The sequence below is a fragment of the Eulemur rufifrons genome, chromosome 8 (genome assembly GCF_041146395.1).
Source record: "Eulemur rufifrons isolate Redbay chromosome 8, OSU_ERuf_1, whole genome shotgun sequence".
In the NCBI taxonomy this organism is placed as follows: Eukaryota; Metazoa; Chordata; class Mammalia; order Primates; family Lemuridae; genus Eulemur; species Eulemur rufifrons.
The window spans coordinates 89,339,157-89,360,841 of NC_090990.1; the positions used below are offsets into that span (position 1 = coordinate 89,339,157).

The 21,685-nt window shown below is 36.7% G+C and overlaps 1 protein-coding gene across 2 annotated transcripts in view; it reads left to right on the forward strand.

The window, feature by feature from the left end:
• The window catches only part of RASAL2 (RAS protein activator like 2), a 360,148-nt gene that overhangs the window by 282,498 nt on the left and 55,965 nt on the right, over positions 1 to 21,685 (forward strand). For both annotated transcript variants that reach the window (XM_069478392.1, XM_069478391.1), the window contains exon 5: positions 15,958 to 16,067. In XM_069478392.1, coding sequence (XP_069334493.1) covers positions 15,958 to 16,067 — 110 coding nt within the window. The remainder of the gene's footprint in view (positions 1 to 15,957; positions 16,068 to 21,685) is intronic.

A 21,685-nucleotide genomic window follows, 5' to 3' on the forward strand; every position in this document is an offset into this window, starting at 1 on the left:
AATTTATGATAGGACCTTTTCTCTTTCCCTTTAATGCTTACATTTAGAAAAAAAAGAACAAACTTCTAGTGGAGGGGGTAACTACCGATATTGAAACTGCTTGTTAACTGTAAAGCACTTTGCAACTATTTGTTGTTCTATTATTCTTGTCATCTAGAGTTTCTCTTGTTTGAACTTCCAGTAACTGGAAGATAAACTAAGTAAAATAGGACTGAAAGGTAAACTTTAACATTTTCAGTTACTCTTTATTTTTCCTTGTTAATTTTCCTTTTTTTATTTTTTTATTGATACATAATAATTGTACATATTCATGGATTACATGTTACATCTTGAAACAAGCACACAACATACAATGATCAAATCAGGATAACTGGGACAAGATTCACCTGAAACATTCATCATTGTTTTATGTTGGGAGCATTTGAAAACTTCTAGCTATTCTGAAATATAATAAACTATTGTCAACTATAGTTGCCCCATTGTACCACTGAACATCAGAGGTTCTTACTTCTATTAAACAGAATTACCCCTTCACCAACATCTCTTCATTACCCCATCCCACCACCCTTACCAATCTCTAGTAGCCACCATTCTATTCACTACTTCCTTGAGATCAATTTTTTTTTAGGTCCCATATTTGAGTGTGAAAATGAAATATTTGTCTTTCTGTGCCTGGTTTATTTCACTTAAAATAATGTCCTCCAGATCTATCCATGTTTCTGCAAATGACAAAATTTCCTTCTTTTTCATGGCTAAATAATATTCCTTTGTGTACATATACCACATCATTTTTATCCATTCATTCCTTGATAAACCCTTAAGCTGATTCCATAATTTAGCCATTGTGAGTAATGCTGCAATAAACCCTGAAGTGCAAATATCTTCTGGTTACATTTTATGACTTTGCCTCACCCAAGCGAGGTTTAGAGGCATGCCTTTCCGCTCTACAATGCTCACTGTGTTAATTTTCTACGGTTATGTTTTAGTCAACATTTATTGAACATCTATGAATTGCTAAGTTACAGTAAGAGAGCAAGAAAAGGAATGATTTATATATGACATAGAGTTTTTTCCTCAGGTAATTCCAACCCATGAGAAAATGAACTGCTAAAATATGTAAAATACATAGAGATTAATTTACTAATTATACCTACTTGATGAGTGCGATGCGCACTGCCTGGGGAATGGACATGCTTGAAGTTCTGACTGGGGAGGATGGGGTGGGGAGAGGGGATGGGTGCACACCTACATAATGAGTGTGATGTGCACTGTCTAGGGAATGGACACAATTGAAGCTCAGACCCGGGGGGATGGGGAGACATGGACAATATATATAGCCCGAACTTTTGTACCCCCATAATGAGCTGAAAAACAAAAAAAGGAAAAAAAAAAAAGAAAAGAAAAGAATGAAAACAATTCTCACCTGGGTCCTTTCTAGTTGACAGGGTGGCATTTTCTTAATGCAAGTCATATAACATTTTAAGGAATGGCTATTAAAATTACTTAGTTGCTTAGAATTGCTCTAATATTATCCTCAATCCCATGTGTGTCACTGATGTGAACAAGTCTCAAGCAGAATTAAGGCACATATCCCTGTATTTTTGCGTGAAAGGTGATGACGTATTTCTTTCTCCACATCTCCCTGTCTTGAGGGAAGAGCAGCAGTGCTAGGATGCCAAGTCAATGTCTCTCGTCACCGTCACTGAGGCTTCAGAGAGCAGTTGGCATAGGAGCGGTTTTATTTCACTTACCAATCATGCCCAGATAGCCAAGTTCAGTCTTCTGGGGTTATTCCAATTTGCAGGTGGTGAATAATTTTTATTACCATTATACCAATTATATTACCATTATTACCATTTACCAGGCTCCAGAGAAAGGCAACATTTGGCTTTTTCTTTCACTGACAGTTATTAATTTTAAGCCTTATTTTGAAAGAAAATAGTAAGCACCAACTAATCAAAGTAAGTCATTTTAGTTGTATCAATTGCTGTGACAATGTAGTTTTTTTAAATAAGTTATTTACTATTTTTAAGAATTGTAGATAGTAGCAACAGCATTTCAAAGGAGAACTGGAGAAGGTAAGATTTGTTTTGAGTGTTTTCAGATTAGGTTGGTGTCAGAAGGATGAAGTTAGTTTCCTTATAGTCTTTCTTTCCTTTGTTTCCACTTATGCTGTTGGATTTTTAGAATACACGTAGAGGAGCATCATTTACATAAAACATGGCTATCATAATTTCAGGTGAAAGAGAGAGAAGCATTTTCCTCTTGGCATTCATCTATTTTTAAATTTTATATTTGGGTTTTTTTTTTTCTTTTATACTCAGTGACCACAGAATCAGTTACATATAAAAGTAAATTCAATAGAGTTCAATTTTACTTTAGTTTAAGTATATAGCTAGAAACCCTAGGGGCAAATTCTTGTAAATCAGATGTCACACTAGTAAATTTTTTGGCTGTTTTCTTCTTTCCTTCATATTATGAATTGTCATATTGCATTCCTGGTTCTTTGTGATATATAATTCTATAATAAGATATGTGTAGAAATTAAATATAATACATATGGGGAAAATAAGTTATATTATAGTGATTATAGTATTTGAAGAGGCATTAGAATTAGTTAGTGGAGAATTAGTTTAGCACAGTGGATAGCAAGGGTTCCAGTATCAGACTACCTGGGCTTGAAGTTCTCTGCCATTTAGCAGCTGTGTAACCTCGGGAGAGTCATGTATCTTGGCTATTGAGATGTGATGTACTGTTGATAAAATGAACTATTCATAAATTGCACATTTCTTGCTCAGCCCTTTATATTAAATCAGTATACATTTCTATTTTTATAGCTAAAAGTATTTCTCTTAGAAAAGCTAATTTTTATTTATTTATGACTTTTAAATTGTCTTGTCATGAGCAAGTCAACAATGAGATGTTGACTTCCTTAGACATGGCTTCCTCTCTAAGTTAGAGTAAAAGATGAGGTCTTTACAATGGCCTACAAGATCTACACACTATCGCCCCCTACTGGGGTCTGCACCCACCCCCACTAGCAGGATTACCACCAACCACCCCGCTACCTTTCTGACCTCATTTCCCACTACTCTCCCATCACCTCCTTCACTTCAACCACACTGACTTCCTGGCTCTTCATTGAACATGTAATAGTAGGCGTGCTTCTGTTTAAAGTCTTTGCCCAGCCTCTGCTTGCTGCCTGGAATGCTTTTCCCTCTGGTATCAGCAAGCTAACTCACCTTCTTGAAGTCTTTACTCAAATATAATCCTTCACTATACGGCCTATCCTGACCACTTAGTATCAGGGGTCTATTTTTACATGGCTCTATTTTTCTATAGCACTTGCCTTTTACTTATGTATTGTGTTCTTTGTTTATATGTGTTTCTCCTTCCACTACTATGCAAGCTTAATCTTCATTAAGATTAAGAATTTTTGTTTGTTTTGTTCACTGATATATTTCAAATCCCTCAAGTATCTGACAAATAATAGGTATTCAATAAATATATGAATGAACAAAACTTTGTAAACTTTTTAAATATTAGCAGTATACTGGGTTTAAATCTTAACTCTGTATCTGTTAACTGTGTGGCCTAAAGCAAATTGCTGAATACCTGCTTCAGGGAGTTGCTGTGTGGATTAAATGGTATTACATATCGGAAAGCACCTAGCCAGTGCTGATACGCAGGCCACCTACAGTAAATTCATTCAGTCAACAAATGCTTACTGAGCACTTATGATATACCAAATATCACTATAGGCACAAAGGGATACATCCCTGAACAAAACAGCCACAGATCCCTGCTATTGTGGAACTTATTTCTGGTGTTCTTCCCTTCCTTTGGTGCTGTAGTTTCTAGGAGGAAAGATTGTGCATCCGCCTAACCTATTAAGCAGTCTCTTACCCTAGATTCATAGCCATTTAATACTTTAGGTACCCATTTTCTATTATTTTAAAAACATTTTTGTATTCAGTTATCTTATTCCTTTAAATTACCCTGGGAAGAAGACTTTTAATCCTTTTACAGATAAATATGAAACTTGGAAGTTGTAACTAGCCCAGGTTCATTCCCCCTAGGAGGAATTGGAACCGGGATTTAAAGCTACTCTTTCTGATTCAGAGTTCCCTGATCTTCCCATAGTGGTAGCACATGGTATGCAGCACAAATACCAAATGGCATATATTCATTTCACTGCCTATTTTATTTTAGTTCTAAAAACATGTATTGAGCTCCAACTAAATGCCAAAAATCCTCCTATGGGAATACAAAGATTGTTTAGTCCCTGCCCTAAGGAGTTGAGAATTTAGTAGTGAAGACTGATGACACGTAAATGAGTGTGCAATGTGCTAAATGTAAGGCTAGCTCTATTTATAGATACTTGGAAGCACACAGGAGGGCACATAATCTAGAGCAGGGTTAGGGCATGTGAAAAAAGACACCCTTGAAGAGATCATGCCTAAGCTGAATCTGAAAGGATGATTTAGCCAGGGAGAAGGGAGGGATTATGAGCAGTCGTAAAATGCATGGTGAATTTGGAGAACTGTAGGTTTTTAGAGTTGCTGGAATATAAAGTATGAAGCAGGGAATGGCCAGGCATTGGGCTACAATGGTAAGTAGTAACCAGATGATACCAAATTTCATAGACAGAAATCTTACCAGGACCACTCTTAGCCACTTTTAGGTACCTTTAGGTCAGTTATCCACCCTGGTCCAGTCAGATATATCCAGAGCAGAAGGACTGCATGGCACAAAGCATAGTGACCTGTATATAAGTAATTGCCCAGAAAGAGGCAGTGGGCAAGTGGGCATGGCATACACTTTGAAATTTCTTAGAAGAGGTAATGTCGCTGGAAGGGTCAGTCCATGATTTGTCCAGGATGGAGAGATGGTAGAAGCCAAACCAAGCTTGGAGACAGAATTGTTGGTGATTTCAGCCTCTATAGCTGTGTGGTCTTCCTGAACAAGTTGGTCATGGAACCAGAAAGATGAATTTTATAATAACATTGATTTAATTTTCATTTCAGGTAGCCAATCATTAAGAAAATGGAGGGTATTAGTAATTGAATAGCTTCAGATGATTAGCCGTGAAGTCCAGGATAGAGAAGGAAAAGAGAACAGAATGAAAAAAGGGACAGGGAGAAACAGGGTAGTCAAATGGTGTGGCCAATAGAGTGGAGGTTTCTGTGAGGCTGAAGAGTAGATGCATATGGAGAAAGAGGTATTGAGAGACACATGGTTAGGGAAAAAGTCAAAGACAAGATGTCTGAGGTGGAGGATCTCTGAATGATGATTAGAACTAGAGTGTGGCTATAAGAATGCGTGGCTGGAGGGGAGGATAATAGGTATTAGAGTCAAGGAATTATGAAACTAGTGTATTAGACTAAATAACTACCTGGTTATTTTCTAGCATGGTATTAAGAGTTAAGAGACAGAAAAATATTGCAAGCCAGGGGCTCAAGTTCTTAATGAATAAAGGAAAGTGCAAGAGATTGAAACATGAGAGCAGCAAAGAGAGATAAAGGATGCTAAATCAAGATGATATGAACCTCAAAGTATATGCTTTTACTCTAAACCATGGTTTTATGGAATAATGGTTTGGTAACAGTTATGATAAGCTAGTAAAAGCCCAGCTTCCTCTTCTTTGAATGGGGCCATTGAATATTGGGTAAGGAAGAATGAAAAACTTCAACAGAATAGAGACCTAAAGGAAACACTTTCTCAGGTAAAAACTATGCTGAAAACAGAATTTTGAAGTAGATTCCACTACCTCCGTGAAGTACTACTGACCGCTCTGCAGTCTTCAACTTTCTCTTATCTGTACTCCTAAAACAAACATAATTTCATGTATATATTTATTAGATATTTATTGAGAACTTAACTAAAATTTAAACACTGTGGTAGATGTTAAGGTAGATAATAGCATTATACCATCCTTCAAAAGTTTAAAGGCAAGACTTCTTGCTTCTGGATAGGAAAGCCTGAACTGGAATTAATGAATTGCTGGAGATTTAGTGTAGAGAAGTCTGAGAGAAAAACTCCAGGGGGACCCAGTAATGGGGAGGCCCCACACTTTTTTTTTTTAGTTTTACCTCCTGGCTCCTTACCAGGTTCTTGCAGTGAATATCTGAGAAAAATCACCTGGTACTTTGGCACTGGAGTTGGGGGGACGTTTTTGAAATAGGCAGAGTGCTCTATTCTTAATGAGATCTGCCCTCAGGGGAAAGTATTTAACCAGAACTTAACTGACCTGAGGGAAGGGAAATCTCCAACTCCAGCCCTCTCTACCCATCCTGTTCCGCCTAAGTGGGGTGGCTGGGATGAGGAGGTACTGAGAAGCATTTGTGAAGTTCACAGTCCAGAGACTCAGGCTCACTAACAAACTGAGGCCTAATCATAGGACTATAGAATGCCTCCCTACATCTTACCACCACATTACTAAAGGCCTGTTTACCCAAGTTCCTTTCATGTCTAGCTATCCAGAAAAGATTACAGGGCATGCTAAAAGGCAAAAAAACACAGTTTCAAGAGACAGAGCAAGCATTAGAACCAGATGCAGATATGACACAAATATTAAAATTATCAGATCAGGAATTTATAACAATTATGATTAATATACTAAGGACTCTAATGGATAAAGTAGATAGCATGCAAGAACAGATGGACAATATAAGCAGAGAGGTGGAAATGACAAAAAAAAAAAAAAAGAACCAAAAGGGAATGCAAGAAATCAAAAGCACTGTAACAGAAATGAAGAATGCCTTTTATGGGCTTATTAGTAGACAGGACACAGCTAAGGAAAGAATCTTTGCACTTAGGGACGTCTCAGGAGAAACTGGCAAAACTGAAAAGCAAAGAGAAAAAAGACTGAGAGAAAAACAAAAGCAGGGCAGATCCAGAGAAACCTTAAGTGAGTATTACTAAGTGAAAGAAGCCAGTCTGAAAAGGCTACATACTATATGATTCCAACCACATATTCCTCTACTTACAATGGGGTTACATCCCAATGAAGTAAGTCAAAAATATCCTAAGTGGAAAGTGTATTAAATACCCTGATAAAACCCATCATAAAGTCAAAAAATTGGTTCAAACCATCTTAAGTCTAGGACCATCAATATATGACTCCAATATATGGAGTCAGTAAGAAAATCAGTGGTTGCCAGAGATCAGGCTATGGAGGATGTCAAGGGATGAATAGGCAGAACACAGAGGATTTTTAGGGCAGTGAGTATACTGTGTATGATACTGTAATCATGGGTACATACTATCTACATTTGTCTAAACTCATAGAAAGTACACCAGTAGTGAACCCTAATGTAAACTATGGAGTTTGAGTGATGAGGATGTCAACGTAGATTCATCATGTGTAAGAACTGTTCCACTTTGGTGGGAGATGTTGATAATGGGGGTGGGTGGCTGTGCATGTGTAGATAGGAGGTATATTAGACATCTTTATTCCCTCTACTCAGTTGGACTGTGAACCTAGAGCTGAGTTAGGAAGTATTCCTTCTGATTCTGTCTTCTTTTTTTTTTTTTTTTTTCGAGACAGAGTTTCACTTTGTTGCCCGGGCTAGAGTGAGTGCCATGGCATCAGCCTAGCTCACAGCAACCTCAAACTCCTGGGCTTAAGCGATCCTGCTGCCTCAGCCTCCCGAGTAGCTGGGACTACAGGCATGCGCCACCATGCCCGGCTAATTTTTTCTATATATATTTTAGTTGGCCAGATAATTTCTTTCTATTTTTAGTAGAGACGGGGTCTCGCTCTTGCTCAGGCTGGTCTCGAACTCCTGACCTTGAGCAATCCACCCGCCTCGGCCTCCCAGAGTGCTAGGATTACAGGCGTGAGCCACCACGCCCGGCCTGATTCTGTCTTCTGAAAGAGATGTAGAGAATTGGTATAATTTCTTCCTTAAATGTTTTGTATAACTCACCAGCAAACCTATCTGGGCCTAGAGTGTTCTATTTTGGAAAGTTACTAATTAATAGATATAGGCCTTTCAGATTGTCTCTTTCTTCTTATATAAGTTTGGCAGATTGTGTCTTTCAAGGAATTGATCCATTTCATTTAGTTTATCAAATTTTTGGATATAGAGTTGTTCATAATATTCATTTATTATCATCTTAATGTCCATAGGATCTGTAGTGATATCCTCTCTTTCATTTTTGACATTGTTAATAATTTGTGTCCTCTCTGCTTTTTTTTAGTTAGCCTGGCTAGAAGCTTATCAATTTTATTGGTCTTTCCAAGGAACCAGCTTTTGGTTTTATTGATTTTCTTTATTGATTTCTTGTTTTCAGTGTCACTGATTTCCACTCTAATTTTTATTATTTCTTTTCAGCTTTTACTTTTGATTTAATTTGCTTTTTTTTTTTTTTCTAGTTAACCTAAGGGAGAGACTTCGATTATTGAGTTTAGATCTTGCTTCTTTTATAATATACGCATTCAATGCTATATATTTCCCTCTAAGCACTCTTTTTACTGCATCTCACAAATTTTGGTAAGTTGTATGTTCATTTTCATTGTATATTTCATTTCATTTCAAAGTATTTTAAACTTCCCTTGAGATTTCTTCTTTGACCCATGTGTTATTTAGAAGTATGTTATTTAATCTCCACATATTTTGGGATTTTCAGTTATCCTTCTGTTATTGATTTCTACAATAGTTTAATTCCATTATGGTTTGAAAGCAGACACTGTATGACTTCTTTTGAATTTGTTAAGGTGTGTTTTATGGCCCAGAATTTGGTCTGTCATGGTGAATGTTCCATATGAGCTTAAGAAGAATGGGTAATCTGCTGTTGTTGGATAAAGTCGTCTACAAATGTCAATTATATCCAGTTGATTATGGTGCTTTTGAGATCAGCTGTGTCCTCACTGAATTTTTCCTGCTGGATCTGTCCATTTCTGATAGAGGAGTGTTGAAATCTCCAACTATAATAGTGTATTTATCTATTTCTCCTGGCAACTCTATCAGTTTTGGCTCACATCCCTTAATGCCCTGCATTAAGGGCATATACACATTAAAGATTATTGTGTCTTCTTGGAGAACTGACCCCTTTGTCATCATGTAATGCCCTTTCTTTATCCTTGGTAACTTTCCTTGCTCTGACATCTGCTCTGTCTGAAATTAATGTAGCTACTCCTGCTTTCTTTTGATTAGTGTCAGCATGGTGTATTTTTTCCCATCCATTTACTTTTAATCTATTTGTATCTTTATATTTAAAGTGGGTTTTTTGTAGATAATATACAGTTAAATCTTGTTTTCTGATCCACCCCGACAATCTCCATCTTTTAATTGCTGCATTTAGACTATTGACATTTAAAGTGATTATTGATAGAGTTGGATTACTATCTACCATATTTGTTACAGTTTTCTATTTCTTGCCTTTGTTCTTTTTCTTTTGTGTTCTGCTCTTTTTCTATCTTTTATGGTTTTAATTGAGCATTTTACATGATTCCATTTTCTCTCCTTTCTTAGCATATCAGTTATACTTCCGTTTTTACTTTTTTTTAGTAATTGCCTTACAGTTTGCAATATACATTTACAACTAACCCAAGTCCACTTTCAAGTAACATTATACCACCTCACAGGTAGTATGAGTACCTTATAATAATAAAATAATCCTAATTCCTCCATCCCATCCCTTATGTCATTGTTATCATGCATTTCGCTTATATATAAGCACACATAAGCATATGTATGATACATACATAAGGATACATAATTAAATACATTATTGCTATTATTTTGAATAGACTTATCTGTCAAATCAAAAAAGAATAAGAAAAATAAAATATTTTATTTTATCTTCACTTATTCCTTCTATACTATTCCCTTTTTTATGAAGGTACAATTTTTGACCTATATTATTTTCTTTCTCTCTAAAGAATTTCTTTGAACATTTCTTGTAAAGCAAGTCTACTGGCAACAGATTTCCTCAATTTTGTTTGTCCGAGAAAGTCTTTATTTCTCCCTCACTTTTGAAAGATAATTTTACAGGTTATAGAATACTAGGGGTTTTTTCCTCTCAATACTTTAAATATTTCAATCCATTCTCCTCTAGCTTGTGTAGTCTCTGAGGAAAAGTCAAATGTAATTCCTATCTCTTTTCCTCTGTACTTAAGAGTTTTTTCCCTCTGACTTATTTAGGATTTTTTCTTTATCTTGGATTTTCTGTAATTTGAAAATGATATGTCTGGGTATAGTTTTTGGCACTGATGCTGCTTGGTGTTCTCTGAGCTTTCTGGATCTGTGGTTTGGTATCTGACATTAATTTGGGGAAATTCTCAGTCCTTATTGTTTCAGATGTTTCTTCTGTTCCTTTCTCTTTTCTCCTGATAGTCCCATTACACATGTTACACCTTTTGTATATTGGGTAGCCCTTGGATATTCAGTTCTGTTTTTTTTAGTCTTTGTTTTCCTTGCCTTTCAGTTTTGGAAGTTTCTATTGATACAGGCTCACATTCAGAGATTCTTTCCTCAGCCATGTCAAATCTACTAATAAGCATATGTATATATTTATATTGACTATCTAAATCCTAAATTAAACTACAAGTTCCTTGAGAGCAGAGTTTTATCTTTGATTTCCTTGCAAATTTTGATACAGTTCTATACAGTAAATAGACACAAACTTTTTAAAATAAATATATTACATATGAAGTATGATATAGTGACACAAAAAGGCAGCTAAACTACTAGATGAGTAACATCCACTAGTATATTCTCAGTCAAGTGCCTAACTGTATTTTTGTTAGAAATGTAGTTATATATAGCCAGACGCAGTGGCTCACGCCTATGATCCTAGCACTTTGGGAGATGAGACAGGAGGATCGCTTGAGGCCAGCAAGACTAGCTTGAGCAAGAGTGAGAACCCATCTCTACAAAAAAAAAAATAGAAGAATTAGCCAGGCAAAGTGGCACACACCAGTAGTCCCAGCTACTCGGGAGGCTAAGAGAGGAGGATCGCTGGAGCCCAGGAGTTGGAGGTTGCAGTGAGCTATGATGATGCCACTGCACTCTAGCTCAGGAGACAGAGTGAGACCCTGACACACACACACACACATACACACAAAATCAAAGAAAGAAAGAAATATGTATGATTTTTGGTTAGATCCTTGGGCTGGATCTCAACCTAGGGTTGTTAACCTAACCCTAAACAATCCTATTGGAATTCTATAAACTTAGGTCTGGTTTGCTGACTAAATTTATTAGCAAATGTGGTGACTCATTCTGATTGAGTGATAGAAAATAGAATGTCTTCATCCTTATTATCTTCCCACTGAGTAGGCTGTGAAGGAGGAGGAAGTGGAGGGGTGGGTGTTGCTGGCTCAGAGGTGGAGAGGCAGAAGGGGTGGAGGAGATGGAAGGGAGGCAGGAGAGCCAGGCACACTCAGTGTAACTTTAAGAAAATGTGGCCGGGCGCGGTGGCTCACGCCTGTAATCCTAGCACTCTGGGAGGCCGAGGTGGGCGGATCGTTTCAGCTCAGGAGTTCGAGACCAGCCTGAGCAAGAGCGAGACCCCATCTCTACTAAAAATAGAAAGAAATTATATGGACAGCTAAAAATATATATAGAAAAAATTAGCCGGGCATGGTGGCGCATGCCTGTAGTCCCAGCTACTCGGGAGGCTGAGGCAAGAGGATCGCTTGAGCCCAGGAGTTTGAGGTTGCTGTGAGCTAGGCTGACGCCACGGCACTCACTCTAGCCCGGGCAACAGAGTGAGACTCTGTCTCAAAAAAAAAAAAAAAAAGAAAAGAAAATGTGTAGTCATTTCTGTCAGGCTTTTTTGCTTTTTAATTTCTCTAAAATATCTCTATACGGTACTGATCTTTCTTCCACCATATACTTTAGTTTCAGTGTCCACACCATAGAAAGGTTCATATAAAAGAAGTCAAAAGCAGTCCTGAATAATCAGAATGCTTCTGCCAGATTATCTAATATCAATTTGTTTGCTGGCACTGCCTCTTCTACATCTTCTCCCTCCTTCTCTCTCATTGGTTCGGAGGCCCCCACCTCCATCCAGTTGTCTTCTGTTAATTCCTCTGCTGCGGTGTCTTTAGCTTTTAAATTTCTCCAAGATTCATATCTTGAAACTCTTTACCTCCCACCTTTTTTACTGTATCCACAATCTCGTTCATGATTTTCTTGATTGGTTCTGCTGTAAATCTTGTGAAGTCATGCACAACATCTGGACACAGTTTTCTCCAGCAGAAATTTATTGTTTTGGGCCTGGTGGCTTTTGCAGCTTTTTCTATAACAACGATAGCATCTTCAATGATATAATCCTTCCAGACTTTTATGATGTTCTCTCTATCAGGGTTCTTTCCATAGCATCAGTAGTCCTTTCCACAGAATACCATGACCCCCTAATCTAGAGGCTGAATTAGAGACATTGTGTCTGGGGGCAAATAGACCACTTCAGTGCCTTCAGTGTGGAACTCATGGGGCTCTGGGTGGCCAGGGGAGTTGTCCAATATCAGGAGAACATTAAAAGGTGAGTCCCTTACTAGCAGGGTATTTCCTGACTTCAAAGTGTCAATGGAAGCAATCCAGAAAAAGTGTTTTCATCCAAGCATTCTTGTTGAACTGGCAGCTGGTATTTATCTTTTTCCTTCAAGGTTTCGGGGTTAGCAGCTTTATAGAAGAGAGCAATCCCGATCATAAACCTGACTGCATTTGTACAAAATAGTGGAGTTAACCTATCCCTTCCTGCCTTAAATCCTGCCACTTGCTTTTCTTCCTTACAAATAAATGTCCTTTGTGCACTTCTTCCAGAATAAGGCATTTTCATCTGCATTAAAAACCTGTTCAGGCGGATATTCTTTCTCAATGATTTTCTTAATGGCATCTGGGAATTTGTCTGCTGCCTCTTGTTGGTAGAAGCTGCTTCTCCTGTTATCTTGACGTTTTTTTAAGCCAGACCTCCTTCTAAAATTATCAAACCATCCTTTGCTGGCATTAAATTCTCCAGCATTAGCTCCTTCACCTTCCTTTTGCTTTCAGTTGTGATATAATGGGTTTGCTTTTTTTAAAAAAATTATTTTAGAGTCTATAGGTATGCCTTTCTTATAGCAATCCAGCACCCACATAAAAGCTGCATTTTCAATGCAAGATTAAAATGTACAGTATTTTGTAAAAAAATACAAGATTTTCATGCCTACTGGAGTAGCTGCAGTGATAGCATCATGAATTCTCTTTTCTTTTCTTAAAGTAGTCCTTATGCTGGGTTCATTTATCTCAAAATAGCAGGTAACCACAGTTGCAGACCTCAATCTATGGTACATATCAAGCAATTCAACTTTTTCTTGCAAAATCATGACTTTTCTCTGCGTTTGGGAGTGCGCCAGCATCACTAATAGCACTGCATAAGAGTCCCATGGTGGTGGTCAAGGTTTATGGTATTGCAGTAAGCATGATGAAAAACATGCAAGAACCAAAGAGATCACTTTTACTATGATACACAATTTATTGGCGGGACAAACTGCTCATGTGGGGATGATTAGCATCACTCAGTGTTTTAAGGAGATACAACACTTGAGCTCACCCCAATAGCAACAGGAGGTCGCTACAAAATTATCATAGTAGTATAGTATGTACTACAGTTAATTTTATGCAGCTGTGATTTAATGCTGCATCTTTACACATTTGTTTACATTTGTCTTGACTGTGAATGGCACTGTGTATGGTCTCCAAGTGTTTGTGGTGGAAGTTTGGATAAGTTTTAACTTTTTATAGTAAATTTGTGTATTTTTATGGTATTAAATGATAAAATATACTAGTATCTACATATGTTTTGTGCATTCTTTTTCTTAATTTTTTTGATATCTCTAGGCTGGGCTACACAGTTCATCTGTGAGTTTTTCCAAATTGTTGCAGATCTCCAAAAAATTTTCTAATATATTTATTGAAAAAAATCTACATATAAATGGACCCACACAGTTCAAACCCATGTTGCTCAAAGGTCAACTGTATAGGAGACCAGGCACATGCCTGTCTCTAAGAAATATAGTACTTTTAAAAATAGTCTTTTTCTCTTCCCTCCAATCAGTCTCTGTACACCTATAATAAGCTGGAGTAAAAGATAGCCTAGGGCAGCAGTCCCCAACCTTTTTGGCACCAGGGACTGGAAGACAATTTTTCCAGGGGCACGGGGAGCAGGGAGGCGGAGCTCAGGCTGCGATGCGAGCGATGAGGAGCCGCTGCAAATGGAGCTTTGCTTGTACTTGTGCCCCCGCTGCTGCTCCACAGGGTGGGGCGGGGCGCGGAGCTCTGCGGCCCAGGGGTTGGCGACCACAGCCCTATAGTATTATTTTTATGTGATATTTTCTTGGAGTTTTTAACATTTATCCTTTGAGCAGCAAAAACAACAGAATATAACATAAATATTTTTTTCAGTTACCTAAATAGTTCTACTTGTGACTCAGGTTTGTTGCCATTTTTCTCTACTGAAGGCAGCAATGCCTATGTGCTTGGTAAAGCCCTGTGGCAGTCTGCACTGCTGTTCACCAGGTACTTCCAGTTGTCTTTCTGGGTGTGGGTTAGGATTGCATATTCCTTCCCCCCGAACTTAGGTGTGGTCATGTGACTTTTTTTTCCCACTTAAATGAGACCAAAAGTAACATGAAGCTTTAACAGCTAATACATGTGCATAATTTGTTACATTACCTTTATCCTGCCACAGCAACTGCAGAAGCCTCGAGAAGGGGCCTTACTTAGCCCAAGACCCTAGGTAAGGACAGCCGGGACAGGGACCCAGCCCCTCAGTTGACCTGCTCATGGACATGTAACATGTTTTATGCCACTAGGATTGTGGGGGTTATTAGATAAGCATAACCTAGCCTATCCTGATTAATATGTCTTCACCCCAAAACAGGGGCTTTAGTGGTAACTAAAAGAATATAAAATATTTAATTTCCTAATATTAGCCCAGTATGTTTTTTTCTTTCTTATGGAAATGTTGACTATACACAGCTTATATGAGATGAATATCATATAAAGAAAGAGTCATTTTCTCTGTGTCAAAATATTTTTCTTTGAATTACAGTCTTTTTAATATACTGTAAGATATCCTTTCATCTACCGACAATAGAATTGTAAGTTTCTTGAATGTAGTTACCATCATCATTCATTCTTGTATTTTTTCATTTATTCAACAGACTTTCATTGAGTGCTCGTTATTTGCCAGGTGCAGAGTCGTGGGAGATGTTCAGGGAACTCTAGATAGTTTGGTGGAAGTGGCAGGAGACAAGCAGGGGCCAAAGACTGTAAAGCACTTTGTTCTTTAAAATCAGGATGCTTTAATGATTTCATAAATGATCTATACTTAACTTTAGAATAGTTTAGCTACATTTAAAACTTAACTTTATTATAGCATATTTAAGACAACACAGACCAAATTTTAACGCTTTAGACCACCAATACATTACCTTATACGACTTAGTTAACTCATTTAGAATGATGATCTTAGAATAAAGCTTCTTCTCTTCTCACTATCAGTATCTTTCAATTCCTCAGGGCCTTTGCACATGACATTATCTTTGCCTATTTTCCCCTAATTTAGAAAATCACTGGATGCCACTTATATTGAAATTGCTGACATCATCTTCATAGAAAGGAATATATTTGTGTATGTTACATTGTTGTGCTTTCAAAAATCTGCTAGTATAGTTAGAAACTTCTCTACCATAGCTAGTATAAAAACTAAGAAATAAGATGTTGGGTACTATCAAAAGGTTTCATTATCCCAATTATCAGAGAAGAAAAAAATTTTCTCATTATATTACCAAGTGGTTTCAAGCAACTATTATGTACAAAATAAAAAATAAAAAAATTACAAGCTGGATTCTGTTTCAGGTCTTTATTATAAAAGTCTAAACACCTTTTGCAAAGACAGTGCAAGGGGTGAAAGATTTCCTTCTGGTTCTCCCTCCCGTCACTCTCTGCCTTTTCATTCTAGGGATTCTTCAGCAAGCGCCTAAAGGGCTCCATCAAGAGGACCAAAAGCCAGTCAAAGCTCGACAGAAACACGAGCTTCCGGCTTCCGTCCCTTCGCAGTGCAGACGACAGGTAGGAAGTTAACTTGCTTAAAACAGATACAGCAGTTTCAAAGTGGATTTTGATAAGGCATTTTGGTCTTCTCTGACTTTACATCAATGACAATGAGAAAGATCCAATACAAAATTTATTTGTCTTGCTCATATCAAGGCCAAGTACAAGATACTGGCTCAATACTCAACCAGTTTAAGAATCTTGTATTTGACAGTTTGTGGATACATAGGAACTAATTTAAGAATCAGTTGTGCTGTTTCTATAGAATCAAGTGCTAGTGGTCAAAGGTGTATCCTTTTTTTTTTTTTTTTTTTTGTAGAATGACTGTAAGGAATGATGAAATGATGATAGCTAAAATTTTTTGAATACTATACTGGATGCTTCATACACATTTTCTTATTTAATCTTCAAAATAGCCCTATATGATAAATGTTATTATCCTCATTTTATAGACGGGGAATCTGAAGCACAGAGAAGTTAAGTAATCTTGCCCAAGATCATACTGCTAGTAAATATCAAAAATGGTATTTGAACTTGGGTAGTTTGGCTCCAGAGTCCGTGATCTTCACTGTTAGGTTGTTCTGTATGTACAGCATATGGAATTGATCTTGTTAGTTTGCAGTTAAATCTAGAAGACACATAATGAAAAGGAAGCCTGCATTTCAATAATTAGGACTACTAGCTTGAGTAAACCTCAACTGTATAGCTCACTAAGGATAACATCCTTCTAAAATTGTTGAATGTGTGCTGACACAGTTCTAATACTTTATGTCTTCATACTGTTCAAAATTTTGGAAATACTGCTTATTGTATTAGCACATCATCACCATCACCAGTATTTATCGAGTGCTTACTTTGTTCCAGGTGTTTTAAATGTAGTCTCTCGTGTTATGCAACAACCCTAGATACCACTATTATCGTCATTTTGTAGAGGAGGGAGAGTGGCAGGAAGAGACTGAGAAACTTACAGTCACATTGCTAGGAATTAGTGGAGCTTAGACTTGAACTGAAGTCTGCCTCTTATATTTGATACTCTTATTTATACTTCAATTTTTTTTTCAGTAAGTGACATTATTTTCAGTTATCTGCCTAACAAATAGAAATAAAAGTTAAAGATTTTCCAGGCAGAGAATTACTGTGCTTATATTATAGATGAAGGAACTAGTCCCCCATAGTGAGTTGATGAGAGACTAATGCTTTATCAGCTCTTCTGAACCGTATTAAAGATGCTCTGTGAAATTGGCAAGTCTGTCCAATTTGCAGTATAACTGTATTGTTAATTATCTTTTATACCCCTTTGTTTTAAAATAATCATAAAAAACTGATTTTTTTCTCATATTTTTCCTTAGTTTCCTGTTATTCTATAATTTTCATCATTCCAGGAATTCAAAGCATTTCATAAATGTCTCAATATTATAGAATATTATTTTTCAAATCCATTTGAATTACAGAGGTTTCTTATACAGACATTTTTCAAAAACTTTATTCTTCTTGTAGAAGAATGCATTCAGTAGACTTTGAATGTATTATAATTTTTAGAAAAACTGATCTTGCCTTTAGGTCATCTGAACACTCAGATAAATAGAGCTAAGGTGCAAGATATTAATCAGCTGAGTTCTTTGAATTGGTACTATTTTAGGTGTGACCAAATATTTTCTGAAGACCTCTGGTTTTCTTGGGTCATATATATCAATTGCTGAAGTCAGGCTGCGACTTCCAAAATGGTATATACTGTCTAAATCTAAGTAGCAAAACATTTCTAATCTTATATCCAATCTATAGAAACTCTAGTTAAACCTACTAGATAGCCCCTTTTTAGTTTTTAAATTGTAAAGTAAAATACACATATTAATATATCCTTGTTGTTTGGGGGGGAAAAAAGTTTCAATATATATAAGTAGAGAGTAAAACAAAACACTAAAGACCCTCTTCATCTTCCCCATCTCCCTACATAAATAACCTCATTAATAGTTTGTGTATTTTCAGACTTCTTTAAAACTCCATACATAAATGCATAAATGTTTGTTTTGTGTTTTTCTATAAATGGGATCATATTATACATATTACTCTATGACTTAGTGTAAATATTTTGTACTCTACATGTCAATACATGTTAATCTACATCATTCTTTGTAACAGCTACATTCTTAGTATGCTTACTATGTTTTTAACATAATGTACCTTCGGTTCTCTATTGATGGATATGTAAATTGTTTCCCTTTTTTGATACAAAATAGGGATATAATGAATGTTTTTGAACATGTATTCTTTTGTACCTATGTGACTAGGTCACATTTCAGAAGTGGAATTGCTTAGTATAGAGTATGTACATTATCACATCATCCTTCAAAAAAGTTACACTCATTTCCTTTCCCACCAACATATTAAGATTTCCTTTAATCCTTCAAACAACTTTTTTCATTTTATCAACATGTTAGATGGATAGTAATAATAAACACTTATGGTATTTACTCTGTGCCAGACACTATTCTAAGTATTTTATGTAAACTCATTGTAATCATCACAACAGCCCTATAAGATAGTCACAGTCATTACCCCCATTTTCAAGATAAGAAAACTGAGACACAGAAATTTATAAATTGCATGAGGTTCCACAGCTTAGAAAATGGCAGAACTGAGGTTCATACCCAGGAAGATTGGCTCTAGAGTCCATATTCTTAACCTGTACTTTATAGTACCTCTCAAAAGGAAAGGAGGCTGAACATTTCTTTTTTTAGTTTGTATTTTTTTTAATACTTAATATATTGAACATCTTTTCACGTTTTCTTTTTCTTTGACTTACCTATTCATTTCCTTTGCCTATTTTTCTATTGAGTTGTTTGTTCATTTTCTTATGATTTGGAATAGCACTTTTTAGTAGTTGGGATAGTAAGACACTATTACGCATGTTGCTAAAATTTTCTTCCAATCTGTTTCTTGTGTTTTAAAATCATGTCTCCATTATACAGAAGTTTTATATTTTCCTTTGGTCCAATATGTCAGTCTTTTTGGCTTACCTGATCAAATTTGATGGAAACACTGAACTCAAAAGGTCATGGATCTATTTCTCGTTAAATTATTCTTTATGATGCTGTGTAAATCACTTTTTCTTTCCCTTCTTCAAGAGAGAGAAATATTCTATCCCGAAGTATCCAGAAGATAATGAAGTAGAGATCATGATATTTTGAATTCTTCAAGGTTTTTGATAACCACAAACCTTATCTGTGCTCACATTTTTTACTTTTTTTTTTTTTTTTTTGAGACAGAGTCTCACTCTGTTGCCCAGGCTAGAGTGAGTGCCGTGGCGTCAGCCTAGCTCACAGCAGCCTCAAACTCCTGAGCTCAAGGGATCCTCCTGTCTCAGCCTCCCGAGTAGCTGGGACTACAGGCATGCACCACCATGCCCGGCTAATTTTTTCTATATATATTTTCAGCTGTCCATATAATTTCTTTCTATTTTTAGTAGAGATGGGGTCTCTCTCTTGCTCAGGCTGGTCTCGAACTCCTGAGCTGAAACGATCCGCCCACCTCGGCCTCCCAGAGTGCTAGGATTACAGGCGTGAGCCACCGCGCCCGGCCTCACATTTTTTAAAGATAAAATTATTTTCATGAAGTATGAGTTACTACTTTAAGATGGCAGAAAAACATTTTTAAATGAGTTAATTTCATCTAAAGAAAATTTACTACATATGGTAAGCTGTGTAAAATACCATAGGGTGTTTTAACATATAGACTTGGTTGATCGAAAAGATCCCAGTGGCTCCAGGTCTGTCTCACTAATGATCCACAAGTCATAAACTTGATTTTGAGGGCCTGATGGAATTTGTTACCAGCGCTGCTATTGGGATCAATTTATAATGATCCTTAAATTCAGAATTTCCTTTGTTGGGGCACAGGCATAAATAAGAAGTTAAATTTTGCCAAATAATTAATATTTCTAAAATCCAGATTTCTTCATATACAGTAATTCATTCAATGTGTAACGGTTTTATACATGCCGTGTGCTACAAGGAATGTAGAGAACCAAAGACAAAGGCCTCAACCTCATGGAATCCAGTAAAGAGGTAAATCTCTAGGAGAATACGATGTAGGTAAAGGTGAGATTGCTTCTTGTTGAGTAGATCAGGACAGACCATAGAGGGCAGTAGCCTGTGAGTTGAACCTTAAAGAACATGTATAATTTGAACATAGAAAAATGCTTTTCTTGGAATGGAAATAATGAGCAAAAGCAGAGAATAGGAAATTATGGAACCTGAAGGGAAATACTGAATAGTTCATGGTATATACGGGGCAAGGTAGGAAATAAGTTTGGAAAGGTAAAGTTCCAGTTTTTAAGTTGATAGGTAAAAACCATTCTGCTTTTTCTTTTTTGTCTTAAAAATTACTCAATATAAGAAGTAGAAATATGAACTCCGTCTTTAATGAAACTAGGAGAAATTTGAATGATAGGATACTTAATGTATCATTCTCAATTAGAGAACAATCAGATATAGTTTCCTGCAAAAGGAACTTTTGAAAAGAAGTCTATCACTTAGGATTCAGATCAGCTGCTAATTAGGAGATATTCAAAATAGCAATGACTTAAACAAAGTAGTATTCTTTTTTCCTCACATAAAAGAAGTCTGAAGGTGGGTAGTACAGTCCAAGTCTTCTATTCTTAGGATCTTCAAGGATTACTTTGTGGACACAAGATAGCTACTACTGGAGCTCCAGCAATGACATCCATGTTTTAGACACCAGAAAAGAGGGGCCCAGAAAAGAACACCTGCCATCCTGCTAAGTTATCTCCCTTTAAAGCAATTTCCCTGAAACCACATCCAGATGACTTCTACTTATGTCTCACTGCCACCTTTTTCGACATGGGAGGCTGGGAAGTTTTATACCTGGATACATTGTTGTCCCCAAGAATTCTGTTCCTAAGGAAGGAGAGAGAGATGGCCATTGGTAAGATAGCTAGCAGATTCTGCATAGAAGGAGGTTGATTTACCCACCTACCCCCAGAACTCTGGAAAGGTTCAGCTCCCACCCAATCCTAGAAGGGTAACAGCTAGGCCTTACACTTATCTCATAGCAGACTGGAGAAACTGAACGACCCCACATAAAAAGACTTACAGATACTGACATTTGTGTTCCCCTATTAAAATCCCAGCTGGTAAGTTCATTCCTAAGTAAATCCAAGAGAAATGAAAACACATGTCCACACAAAAACTTGTACATGAATGTTCATAGGGCCATTATTCATAATAGCCAAAAAGTGTTAACAACCCAAGTGTCTATCAACTGATGAATGAATATATAAAACATGATATTTCCATACAATACTTGTCAGCCATTAAATGAAATAGAGTGTTGATACATGCAATATGTATGAACGTTTTCAACCTTGAAAACATTATGCTAAATGAAAGAATCCAGTCACAAAAGACCACATATTGTATGATCCCATTTATATGAACTGCAAGTGCCCAGAATAGGCAAATCAATTTACAATCATCATGAAGTATCAGAACACTGAAGCTTAAAAAAAATCTTCTAGAAAGAAAAAATAGGTTACATACGAAAGAGTGTTGAGGGGAGGTTGACACTGGAATTCTCAGTAGAAATATTGAAAACCAGAAGTTAGTGGAACAATGACT